Source organism: Carcharodon carcharias, chromosome 19, assembly GCF_017639515.1.
Source record: "Carcharodon carcharias isolate sCarCar2 chromosome 19, sCarCar2.pri, whole genome shotgun sequence".
NCBI lineage: Eukaryota > Metazoa > Chordata > Chondrichthyes > Lamniformes > Lamnidae > Carcharodon > Carcharodon carcharias.
Window position 1 is genome coordinate 6,817,681 of NC_054485.1, and position 13,219 is coordinate 6,830,899.

The 13,219-nt window shown below is 42.6% G+C and overlaps 1 protein-coding gene across 8 annotated transcripts in view; it reads left to right on the plus strand.

Annotated features, from left to right (window-relative positions):
* The window catches only part of LOC121291578 (polycomb protein SCMH1-like), a 260,181-nt gene that overhangs the window by 134,464 nt on the left and 112,498 nt on the right, over positions 1 to 13,219 (plus strand). For all 8 annotated transcript variants that reach the window (XM_041212969.1, XM_041212970.1, XM_041212973.1 and 5 more), the window contains one exon: positions 12,119 to 12,207. In XM_041212969.1, the coding sequence (XP_041068903.1) occupies positions 12,119 to 12,207 (89 nt within the window). The remainder of the gene's footprint in view (positions 1 to 12,118; positions 12,208 to 13,219) is intronic.

Consider the following 13,219-nt stretch of genomic DNA (forward strand, 5'->3'; position numbering starts at 1 on the left):
ATGACCATATGAGGTTGAGATGCCAAACAGACAGATCCTCAGAAGGAACCATCGGCACAACCACATTGCGCATGCTGAACCACAGATCAGACTGATGATGACTCAGGCATAGAGTGTTATTTTAGTAGCAGAGGACCAGACAAGTGTCAACACTGTAAGACTAGATGATCTCACAATGAACAACCAAGAAACACCTAGCTATGAATGCACAATTATAGGACACAAAACGACACCCTGAAAACTACATGAGAAAAGATATGGTACGCCCACCGAAATGCTATCGTCATGCATAAAGGTTCTATACCGTAACTCAATCTTGTTATGCCAGATATTCACTGTTATGTATGTTCTTTCAAAATTATTTTTTATTAAACAGGAAAAGGGGGATATTGTGATATTGTATGCAGCTCAATGCAGACAATGACATGTACCTTTAAGAACGCGCACAGTGACATCACCACAACGTCACCGTGTATAAGGCTGGAGGATAAACGGTACAGCCTCCATAGATGTTCACTATTGCCTGTGATCTCTACTGCAGATGTTCACTACAGTCTGTGACTCTGTATCATTAAGACTTTATGTATACCTGATGAGTCAGACATATAGTCAAGTAAGCAGCCCACATAACTGTTAGGACCCAGGTTAGTTGAAGGCCTGTGCGGAGCTTTATATAGTTGTTGATAGTAATAAACTTCATGTAATTGTGTTCAACCAGAACCCTCGTCAGTCTCAATATCTTGCTTAGCACAGAGACAGATCCCTTGAGGTCTACATTGAAACCCTCAGCATATATGGTGGCAGTGGACATTAAGAGACCACGACCCTGGTGTGGGTCCAGCTTGATTTTGAAGAGATGCTGGTGTCGCATCTTCACTGCACATTGTTTGGCATAACAGCTCCTAACTTTGCAAAGTCCGACTTTTCCCTTATTTCTTAAAAAAACACAAGGCAGCTTTGTACCGCCATTCTACTTTTGTACCCGTTGAAAAAGAGCTGGTGTTAAACAGACAACTAAAACTCCAAGGAGACAAAGAAGTAGCAGTTGTTTGGCTTTGTGTGTGGGATTATGTGTAGCGATGTGATAGGACGCTACATCCCACTTCTCCATTTGCAGTAATGGCTGAGCTTGACTAACAAGTGCCGTGTGATGACTCTGTTAGCACACTGAGAATAGCTGGCACTGTTAGTTGTAGCAGTTTCATGGTGATTCTTGTCTTTTGCCTAAAACAGCATTTGATGTCAGAAACTTGCTGCCTGAGAGTTGTTTTGGCGGGTGCAAAAGTGCGGGCAGAAAATGTCTTGGGTGAATGCCGATGTGTTTCTCCTCCCCCACCCATCCCTTCTGATCTGTTAAAACACATCTGGGGAACATTAATTGTGCCTCCTGAGTTGCTTTGCAAACAGAATCAGCTTGTTTGTGAAGTTTCAAAAAGCTGGTTCTCTGCCAACTTTGTCTTTTAATTACAGAAGTTAAAACAACTGGAGGACTTGTTTCCGGATCAGACCCTGCTTTGGATATACTTATTCCTTTAACTGAGTTCTCATATTGAGATAGGTTGAGTCTGCTATTATTAGCTTACTGTGTTTGTAGCTGGGCATCTATTGTTGTTAGAATTCAACCACAAAATAAGTATTGGGCTCAATTCAGTCATACAGCACAGGAGACATTCAGCATTTTGCTGCCACACCAGCATTTTGAAAGAGCTATCCCATTAGTCCAACTTCCTTGCCTCAGAATATAAAACTGCTGTTGAACGTGAAAAGGAATTAAAAGAAACTTCTATTTTTTGGGAGGCTGGGACATAAAGTTTAAGTGGAGGCTCTGAATGGAGTGGCAAACAGAAATAGTGAGGATTTCAGCCTCCTGTTCTTGGACTCTGGGTCGGCGCCTGCAGCTTTTCGTTATTATATTGACCCTTCCCTGCATCCCCACCCCCCATCCCCATCAATCTTTCCTCCCAATTAAGAGTCTCTGTGTGGTGATGAGGTGCTCGATCCAGTCATAACTGCATTACCCCGCCCCCGGTGGTCAATAGCCAGAGTGAGAAAACAGGCTGAGTGAGGATACAGCCCCAGTCCACGGCAAGAGTGTTAACGCATTGAGGTTAAATGTTGCACAAGCTCCTGCCTTTTGAAGCATGTTATTGGCTCCGATTTAGTTTATTTTCTTGCATTTGTTAATCCTGTCACCATGGATCATTTCCAATCCAAACAGTGTCAGCTGTCTCTCGATGGGTAACACTTTCACTTCCAAGTCAGAAGGTTGTGGATTCAAATTCTGCTCCAAAGACTTGAGCACAAATATCAAGGCTGGGTGCTCCAGTGCAGTACTGAGGGGGTGCTGTACTGACTGAGGCGCCGTCTTTTGGATGAGACATTAAACCGAGGCCCTGTCTGCCCTCACAGGCAGGTGTAAAAGATCCCATGGCACTATTTTGAGGAGGAGCAGGGAAGTTCTCCCAGGTGACCTGACCAATGTTTATTCCTCAACGACGTGACAAGGGCAGATTATCTGATTGTTGCCACGTTGCTGTTTGTGGGGGTTCACTGTGGACAAGTTGGCGGGCATGTTTCCCTCTTTACAGCAGTGGCTCCACTTATTTAAAAAAAAATTACTTCATTGGTTGTAAAGCACTTTGGGATGTCCGGCGGTTGTGAAAGGCGCTATGTAAATGTAAGACCTTTTTCAAACCAAACTTTACAACAGAAACTGGGAGAACTAGTTGAGCAACAAATTCAGAAATCCCACAAAACAAATGTTCAGATCCAGCTAAACCAACCAGCGTGAGGTCTTCAACAGTAAAAACATTTACATGCAACACCACAATATATATATTCAAATAACTTTATCTATCACATATAGCCATAATGTATCCAAAATGTTTTATAGATACCATATGTACATATAAAAACACACAACACTAGCTTCTGTCTGTTTGTTGTGCTCATTTTCCTGTTTTATTTTCTTCCTCCTCTCCACACTCCTGGGGTAAGGTCCCATGGTCACCATGCACCCTTCAGCATCTCACTCAACTGGCTGTCCTTGCGTGTGTGCGTGTCCTTGCGTGTGTGCGTGTCCTTGCGTGTGTGCGTGTCCGTGTGTGTGTCCATGCGTGTGTGTGTGTGTGTGTGTATCCATATGTGTCCGAGTATGTGTCTGCCCGTGGGCTCTTTGCGAGAGTGAGCTATTTAACCATGAGAGAATCACAGCTGCACCTGCCCTTTGTGCCAGCAACATGCAAAATGTTCAGCAAGGGTTGCTGGATAGTGAATAGGAGCCCAGCCAGATTTATTTTTTTAAATCCCAAATTGGGGAGGTTTTAGCCTGTGCGGCTCTGCTCCTCGGTGAACTTTGCCTTTTGTTATTCCTCCTTCCATGTTCCAAAACCCTAGTTCCCTGTGATGAAGATCAGTGTATTCTAAACTGGCTAATGCCCCTTGTTTCTGAACATTACAGCAGGTATTCAGGCAGCGAGCAAGAATGGTCCTTACACGCCAGCACTCATTAACCCACGGTGCATTTCCACAAAAAGAGTTGCTGATGGATTGATTTCCATTGACTTTGTTTCACCGAGGTGACATGATCCATGTGTCAACAGAATGGTGTTAAAAAAGACAGGTATAGAGTGATCACCCCATGCCACACATTGTAAATCAATAAGGAAATATCATCCCAGTTCAATATTAATATTTTAAAATTAGTTTTATGATGTAAATGGATTTATTTTTATTCGTTGAACTTGTGTGTGGGGGCGAGGCCAGCATTTATTGCCCATCCTTAATTGCCCTCGTTTAGAGGGCATTTAAGAGTCAGCCAAATCGCTGTGGGTGTGGAGTCACCCTTAGGTAAGGAGAGCAGATTAGTGAACCAGATGGGTTTTTACGCCAATTGGCGATGGTTTTGTGGTCCTCATTAGACTTTTAATTAATTCAAATTTCACCACCTGCTAAGATGGGATTCGAACCCAGGCCCTCAGCGCATTAACCTGGGTCTGTGGAATACTAGTCCAGTGACAATACCACTATGCCACTGCCTCCCCCTAATAAGTAGGGAAGAATTTGAGTTGTGCCCCACTTAATGTGTTGACAATAGCTCACTCGCAGTCTTCATGTAACTTAAGAATTTTATTCAAGGAGAGTGCTGCAAAGAGCATGTGAGCACCAAAGTCAATAAGATTTATTACCAGGATTCTGCCCTCCTCAGATTTGGCTGATACATTCCCCAACGTCTTGGTGGTGTTTTACACATGTAAATGTTCAGCACTGTTTCTAATACTTCATATGGCTTAGTCAATGGTCAGTGTTAAATTAGGAAAATATAAATACCTTACAGAGAATGATAGAAAGTAATTAATTATGAACTGAGTAGGGTATGACTATATACCTAAAAAATCTCGAGCAGTTTGGAGTCAAGAACTCAGAGCTGATTCTTTTTGATTACCTCTCCCATCGGGGCCTTCAGTTTTCTGTTGGGACCTTTGGTTATCTGTTCTTGTATGGTCTGTTCTTTTCTGAATGTTATCTTGTCGCGGGTTACTGTGGCAATTTTGCCAAGTTAGGAGACTGTAGCCCTGGTTTTAACTTGACTCGACTTCCCATGGAGTATAAAATCCAGCGGGGAGTGAAATGAGAATCTGACCGAACCCTGCTCCATTCCTTCCTGGTGGATTGAGTTGTAATCAGGAGTTGAGCGCGTAGTGTAGGCTTGCATTCCAGCGCAGAATGCGGAATGTCACATCCTCAGAGGCACCATCTTCAGATTAAATGTTAAACTGAACATCTGGGTGTTAAAAGATTCTGTAGCATTTCCAAAAGAAGAACAGGTAATCAATGGGCAGGGAGGAATGGGTTTAATTAAGTCAGGTCATGGACCCTGCTTCTCTCTGTCCCTGCCTTTTTCTCTTGTGTGTGTTTCTTATATAGTAATTTAAATCCCTCAGCAAGCAGACTGAGTCAGGCATTCATCTTATTGCTCTTTGTATAGACAGAATAGCTGTTGTGTTTGTACAAATAAGCCACCGCATTTCCAAGTAATTTTCTCTCCATGTTGGAAAAATTGGATCAGGATTTACCATTCTCGGCCACGGGTATTAATAAATAATGTTATTTTAACCTGGGTATTAACCTCCATAAATCCACTTCCTTGGGTAATATCATAAATTTACTGATGATTTTCTTCCGTTTCAGGTATAATTTTACTAGCCACAAGAGCAGAGAGAATAAATCCACTTATTTGTCTTTGAGTGATTTAGATAAATGTGCAAATATAGAAGTAGCTTATTATGTAAAATCCTAACATTATTGCGCCCAACACGATACCAAAGAGAATAAGCCCTTTTTTCTTTCATTGGGATTGATAGCAATGTCCTGAAAGAACTCATTCAGCATGTTCGCCTGATCTACATTGGTAGCTATGCAATCTGAAATTGCCAAGCATAAGACCAAAACAGCTAAAATTCTCTTTGATCATTTTGATCCAACTGCACTCTGGTATAAACAGGCATTGAATTAACCTGAAAGGATGGACTTTCCAACTCAAGCTCTCCTGCGTGATGTTTTGTGAGGTTTTTGAGAGAAATGAGGAGGCTTTATAATAAACAGAAGTTCGTTTCCTTTGTTTCTCTGCCTGTTTCCCTAGCTTGCTACCCCCATGATGAAAGCTGTTGTTTGTCTTGTCATTGGTCTGCTCCCCAGAGAGAGAGGGTTAACAACTGTTAGAAATATAGGCAATTAGGCTGGATTCCCTTGTGAGTGCAGTACTGAAAGATGCTTCCTTAAGCTGGACTCTTCCTTACCCCAAGGCAAAATGAATAGCAGCAGTTGTTTCTCCCTCACTACAGAGGTGAGCAAACAGCAGAAGTTCCCCTCTGATTATTTTTTGATCTGTGCAGCGCACTCTCTGAAGGTTTCCTGTGGCTGTTCCAGGATTAATCTTGTCTACATACCTATTTTTATCCATAATCCACCACCCTGTGTGTGCTCCGTCTGTCGATGAGAGGATGTTCGCCTGGTGACTGGGAAGATTTTGTTTTAAAAAACAATGTTTTGCCAGATGGTTTGGGAAAATGTGTATTACAAGTCTTTATTCTTTCATTTGGCTTCCACTTTTCTAGCCCTTACTTGCTCCATAGCGCAGAAACCTGGGTAATGCCCAGAAGAGAGGAACAAAGGCTGGATACTGATGAGATGTGGATGCTGAGATGGATGTGTGGAGTAATGAGAAAGGACAAGATCAGGAACCAGCACAACAGGGGGTGGGGGGGTGTCAGTAAAGATTGTGGGAAAGTTAAAAAAATTGGCCGAGAAGAGATTGAAATTATCTGGTCATCTGTTGGGGGGAGAGAGAGAGAGAGAGAGAGAAAAAAAATGTGGTGAGGCGAGTGATGGAAAGGGGACTCTTAGGAAGGAGGAGAGGAGGAAGACCTAAGATCAGATGGAAAGATGTGGTGGTGAGAGACTGAAATGCAGTGGGATTGGAAGAGGATTGATTGCTGACAGGATGAGATGGAGAAGGGTGAACAACTAGCATTGCGGCATCCCGAGCTCAATGGGAGAAGCTGAAAGAGGAGTAACTGGTGCTTTCAGGATCTCCTAAATGAAATATTTTTGAAGTGTAGTCACTGTGGTGATGTAGAAACGCAGCAGCCAGTTAGCGCACAGCAAGCTCCCACAAACAGCAATGTGATAGTGACCAGATCATTTGTTTTTCTGATGCTGATTGAGGGATAAATATTGGCCCTGTCTTTGAAATTGTGCCAAAGGATTTTTTGCATCCATCCATCCATCGGAGGGGCTTCAGTCGAAGGTTTTCATCAGAAAGATGGCACCATGTTCAGTACAGCACTGGAGTATTCGGTATGAGTAGATAGGTTTTGAGTGGTTGAGGTTTTAACCCACTCTCAACCTATCACTCACAATGTTAAAATCAGGCTCCTGGTCTTGTGGCTGTCCTTCTTGAGTCTAGATAGTGAGCACTAGCAGGCAATTTGACCATGTACCCAAGCTTCTGTTTGACTGGAGTCTATTTTCTGAGCGGGTGGGGAACGGAGTTCTAACTTCACAGAGTTCCCCCACCCAGAAGCAAAGTCGATTTGATGGGGTTTGCTCCCTGTCAGGCAGGGGATACTTTGGAAGAGGTCTCAGGGCAAGAGCAGATATGGAGCCTGGAGTTGGATTAGTGGGAGCAAGGGGGTGGTCCGATTGTTGGGGAGGATGGAGGGAGGAGACCCTGGGAGGTGTCGCAGTCTCGGGGGGGGTGGGGAAGCACTCATGCTCCATTAGGCCCATAAGCAGTTATGGAAAGGCAGTTGTCTTTCCCACTCAGCAATCTTCACCTCACTTTAGCTGCTAAGCGTTGCATGGCCTGAGAATCCAGAGCTGCCAGGTTTAATTCTGGATGACAGATAAAATTAGCAAGCTTGCTGCTCCCCCAACACCCTCCAAACCCCCAACCCAGCCTCAGTTAAGATCCATTCAAACCAGGTGTGGATATTGAATTTTCATCTTCCACCCTTCTCAATCCCACCCATTTTTGGGGTTAAAATTCCCCAACCCCCTCCACCCCCCAACAGCATGAAACCACTTAGGACACCCTGATTGTTTCCCCGGTAACTGCACAGACTTGGAATCATCCAGTTTTTATGGTGCACTACACAAGTGCATTTCTCCACTGGGTTATCAGGGAACTTAATGAGCTCTTTAATAGCAAAAGAAATCTGTCCACAATGATTAAAAATCCAATACGCATTAACGTTAAAATTACCCTACACCAAGAAGCCATAGAGTAACATGGCTGACCAGTGTCCCATTGTGAAACAAGACATGCAGGTGGAAGTAATTGGGGGCACTGCAATCTTCAACACGCAGTGATCTGTGCAGATGAGAAAGGCCAAGAGGCCCGTTAAACTCATCCGTCTGTAGAAACTCACGATCCATTCGTGGCCTCTTGAACAATCCTGCATTTTTTTGTCTGCATTACCTGACCTCGGAGGCTGTCCCACATAGCAATCCATCTGTGTTTGAAGAAACATGTGCAAACATCTGCTGGCTTGCTGATGTGGAACGTTGGCAAGCAGCCTTTAACAATTCTTGCGCAGGAGCAGGTACAGCTCCAAGTCCTGCTCTGCACCGTGATTGACATCGCGAGGTGAAATTGAAAGCATTCCGTTAAATTGAAATCCCAGCTCCTTGCTTTTTCAAATTTGTTTTCTTGTAAGCTAAATTATTAAATGCGTAAGTACGTTCAGAGGGACCTTAAATATTCACAAATAAAAATATTTGGATAAAAATCTTGATTAAATTATGCATTTCCAAGTGAAGTAAAATCTAATTCTTAATTTGTTTGCCGATTCATGAATGGAAGAATAGATTAAACAATCGGTTTATGATTAAATGGGCACACCTCCAAATTAGCTAACTTGAATTATTTAATGATCCCATTACACACTTGCAGAGCCTTTTTGTAGTCTGAGATATGATGAAGGCAGGAGCTGGGTCTCGTACTGTGTACAGCTACTCTTGGCTGTATCTGAAACACTGGCTCAGCCCTGGACCTGTATATAGTGTGAAGCATAGAGCAAGTGCACCTTGTCTCCAGAGAGTCATACTGAACAAATTGACAGCTTGTAAAGGAGGCAAAATGAGGAGAATAATTCCCAAACATAGGAACAGGAGTAGGCCATTCAGCTTCTCTAGCCTGTTCTTCCAATCACTTACATCATGTATGATCTGAATTAGAAGCCCTCAGACATATATCTTCCCAAGTGACAAAGGCCACAGTGTTGGACCATCTTCCTCTCAAGACTGAATGGGAACTTTGGAAAGAGGGAAAACAAAAGTGGGGATAGCATTCCAAACAATCCGGATGTATTAATGGCAGTATCATCGCTACAAGAACGACTCCAGGGACGACTCTTTCATCTTCTGTGTTTTGCAAGTGTATTTCTTGAATTTTGCTATTTGCATTTAATTTTAAGTTACTTTGCAACTAGATTTTCTGAGCCTACAGCTGCTGGTATTTATTGCAACATCAAACCTTAAGATATTGCTTGCGAATTTTTCAATTTGGTTCCTGTATTTGGAAAGATACTGAACATACATTTGGAATGTATCTCAGGAGACTTGGTTGTAAAGTGGGAGCTCAGCATGTGTTAGTGAGCAGTGTAAAGTCTGATGTAAGAGGGTATTGAATTGTTCATATCACTCAATAGTTACTTGGTCAACACGATTTGTGTTTGTACTTAGACATCAGGGAGAAATTTGGTTCTTTTGATCTGTGTGTTTGCAGTGCTGTAGAAGAATACAATAAGTGGAGAATACAGTCAGTTGTAGAGTGATCAGGGGTCCTGCTGGAGCTGACTACTAGGATTTTGACCAAATGCAGAGGAACATTACAGAGAAGGCTTGCAGGATTCATTTTGCTTAATAGTGTGAAAATCTTGTGAAGGGTATGTGCTTCCTAACTACAGAGCTTAGCCTCTGTTGTCATAATTTTGGGTTATGCTATTCTGTCAATGCTTATTATAAACTTCTGTGTCATCATCTCACATTCAGTTTTGCTCAGTCATCAGTCATGATGTAGTTGTGGGCTCTAGTAACTAGTTTGCTCCATAGCATGAGTTTCTGAGGTCACTCTCCCAACTCAGACATTAGCTTGTATACTGTATTAAAATATATTCATCTACTGGCAATGGGCAAATTACTAGAAAGATATAAAATATCAAAACACATTTTAACTATTTAATAACAGAACAGCCACCCCATTTTCACGTGGCAACTGGTACTTCTCCAGTTCCTATACTAGATTTTGATGTGTCCTAATAATATTTGGCATTGCTAACATGTCCTGTTCAGAAATGAGTCACGGTGACCATTAATCATAATAGTATACAGTCTTTCTGATACACTATCCTCCCAGGGCAAGACTTTAAACTTAGCATGTTACTAAAATTAGAATTGGGAAATTCTCTTGTAGTGTTTTACAATAGAGAGAGAGGACCTGTTGCAATCGTTAATGGGCTGGAGATTTCCAATGCAGTATAGATTTTAAACAAATTGTTGCAAGTGTTTTACTTGCAGTAGTAAGCGGGTGTCCACTACTCATTAAAGTTGTTCATGTTTCCACATGACATAAGGAATAGGAACTGGAGTAGGCCATTTGGCCCTTTGAGCTTTCTCCACCATTCACCAAGATCATGACTGATGATCCAGCTCAATTTCACCTTCCTGCACTATTTCCACATCCATTAATTCCCTCAGTGCCCCAAAATCTATCAATCTCTTGTCTTGAATAATTTAAAATAACTGAACACCCTCAACCTTCTGGGGTAAAGAATTCCAAAGATTCACTACTCTTTGAGTAAAGAAATATTTCCTCATCTCGAGCGTGAATAGCCAATTTGTTATTCTGAGTCCTTGTTTCAGATTTCCCAGTTGGGGGAAATATGCTGTCCACATCTACCCCTAAAAAATTATTTGTTTCAATGAGATCTCCTCTCATTCTTCTAAACTCCAGGCCCAGCCTTTCCTGTTAGGACAATCCCCTCTTCCCAGGAACCAGTCTTGTGAACCTTCATTGCCTGCCCTTGAGGACAAGTATGTCCTTCCTTGGGTAAGTGCTGCAGATGAACCTGCTTTTCAGATTTGGGTCTGCTGGTTATCATCGCCTTGTGATTGATCAAATTTATAAATGTTTCAAAAAGTTAAGAAGGTTAGGACCCTGACTCTGTCCGATCATGTAGCTGTTATTTTGCAGCTTTTATGACCCTTAAATATTTATAACTATGCTTTTGACCCAAATCAAATGGATTCTCCCAAACTCCTCCTCCACCTTATTTACTTCTCTTCCTCTTGCTGCCTTGAAACAAGGTGAGAGATATACAATTCCCATTGGCAATGGAGGGAATCTGGCTCTGCAGTTCACAGTTGTGAGCACCAGTAATAACACAAAAAAATGTGGGTGTCAGCTGTCAACTTTCTAGGGGTTAGATCACCTTATATTTGAGCACTGTCAAGAGACACAGCATGAAAGAGGACCGTGCTTCCACTCTGTGTCACTCTATCAATATGCAACTGCCCTAGATAGGACTAGATAGGGTAGATGCAGGAAGGATGTTCCCGATGGTGGGGGAGTCCAGAACCAAGGGTCACAGTCTGAGGATATGGAGTAGGCCATTTAGGAGATGAGGAGAAATTTCTTCACCCAGAGAGTGGTGAGCCTGTGGAATTCGCTACCACAGAAAGTAGTTGAGGCCAAAATATTGTATGTTTTCAAGAAGGAGTTAGATATAGCTCTTGGGGTGAAAGGGCTCAAAGGATATGGGGAGAAAGCAGGAACAGGCTATTGAGTTGGATGATCAGCCATGATCATAATGAATGGTGGAGCAGGCTCGAAGGGCTGAATGGCCTATACCTGCTCCTAGTTTCTATGTTTCTAATCTTTAACTTTTTTAAACTTGTAAACTGGAGCAGCCCTACGATGATCACACAAAGATCTGCAGTGTTGGAGAATAGATAAGAGCAAGAGTAGGCTGATCAGTCCCTTGATCATGTTCTGCCATTCCATCCAATCATAGATGATCTGTATCCCAACTTCATCTACCTGCCTTGGTTCCTTTAGCATTAATATCCTTGTCTGACAAAAAACAATCTCCATTTTTAAATATTTGATTTTTGAGAGGGGTGGGGGTGGTTGTGTGGGGCAGTGTTTCAGATTTCCATTACCCTTTGTGTGAAGAAATACTTCCCGACATCGACGTTGGACAGCTCTAAGTTTAAGGCTATGCTCTGTTGTTCTGGACTCTACCAAAACTCTGACCTTACGAATCCAGTAACATAGACGTCAGTGCAGCAGCAGCAGCAGCAGCATCGAAATCTAATCAAAAGCAGAGTTTATCCCCAGAGATTTAACTCCTCTGCAAGTTAGACCAAGAATCTGTTTATATTACTGTGATATTACCTGGCATTCTTAGGCTGAGCGTTAGGAGCTATGCATGGTCGTCCATGCATAATTTTGGATTAGAGGCTCTTTCGCTTATCCATTCTGAATGTGACTGTGTGAATGGAATACTGTGCACAGAACACTCATTTCCTTGCACGTTTTCTTTTGTAACTGTAGGATTTCGACTGAATGCCTCTTCATGGCCCATGTTCTTGTTGAAAACGCTAAGTGGAGCAGAAATGGCACCAATCAGAATATTTCACAAGGTAGGCATTCTTTCCTACATATCTCACTCGTTTTTATTTGCGGTCTGGACGGTGTTCCGCAGTGTTTCCCACGTTGTCAGAGCAGTTTTCTATGAAGCTCCCCCATCTCTGTTAATCCCTATAAAATTTCCTCACTAACTTGAGAGTGTTCAGGAGCAATTTGTGCCCTCCGAGGATGATTATTGATTCAGCGGTTGGGAAATACCTGAACCTCTCGATCGCGATTACTCCCCCTTCCAGTTTCTCCCTCCCTACAGGAATTGCCTCATTTCTGTCTGGCATCTCCTCGCCTGTTGTGAGAGTGCTGGAGCCTGTCACGTTGGGAAACCATCTGTCAGCACAAGCCGGACATCCTCCTCCTCCCTTCGTCAGATGGTGGAACCTTGAGCCTTTCGATCTTAAGATGCTCTGTTATTTTTCACTGCCCGAAGTGGGATGTTCTTAAATAAAGAGAGACAATGCTGGAAACACTCAATGGATCAAGCAACATCTGCAGAGAGAAAAACAGAATGAATATTTCAGGTCAATGACCTTTCATCAGAAATAGGATAGTTCCGGACATTATAGTTTGGATTGATTGCGACCCAACACCAAGCAAGCAATTGGCCTCCACTTTGGGGAGATCGGAGTGCTGTATTTTTTTGTGATTAGTGTCAGATGGTTTGTGTCAAATAGAGGCCAGAACTTCCCTTTAGTAGCCTTGAAGGTCTTTAGTTACAATATAATAAATTATTTTCTACAATCAGACATGCAGTTTTGGAAGTAGAGTTTTGCTTTGATGTGCAACCTGTTCTGTTAAAGGACAATTGAAGGATGATTAACGCCCCCCCCCCCCACCCCCACTTTGCCACCAATCTAAATATCTGACTATTAACATCTTCCCCCTACCTCACCCCCCAATCCACCCCAAATAGGCCAGAGAGTTTGTCCAGTCAACAGCTGAGCCATGCAAGACAAACAGGGGCTCGGGTTTGATCTCAGTTCAATGATGTTTGGCTGATGATAAAGTCAC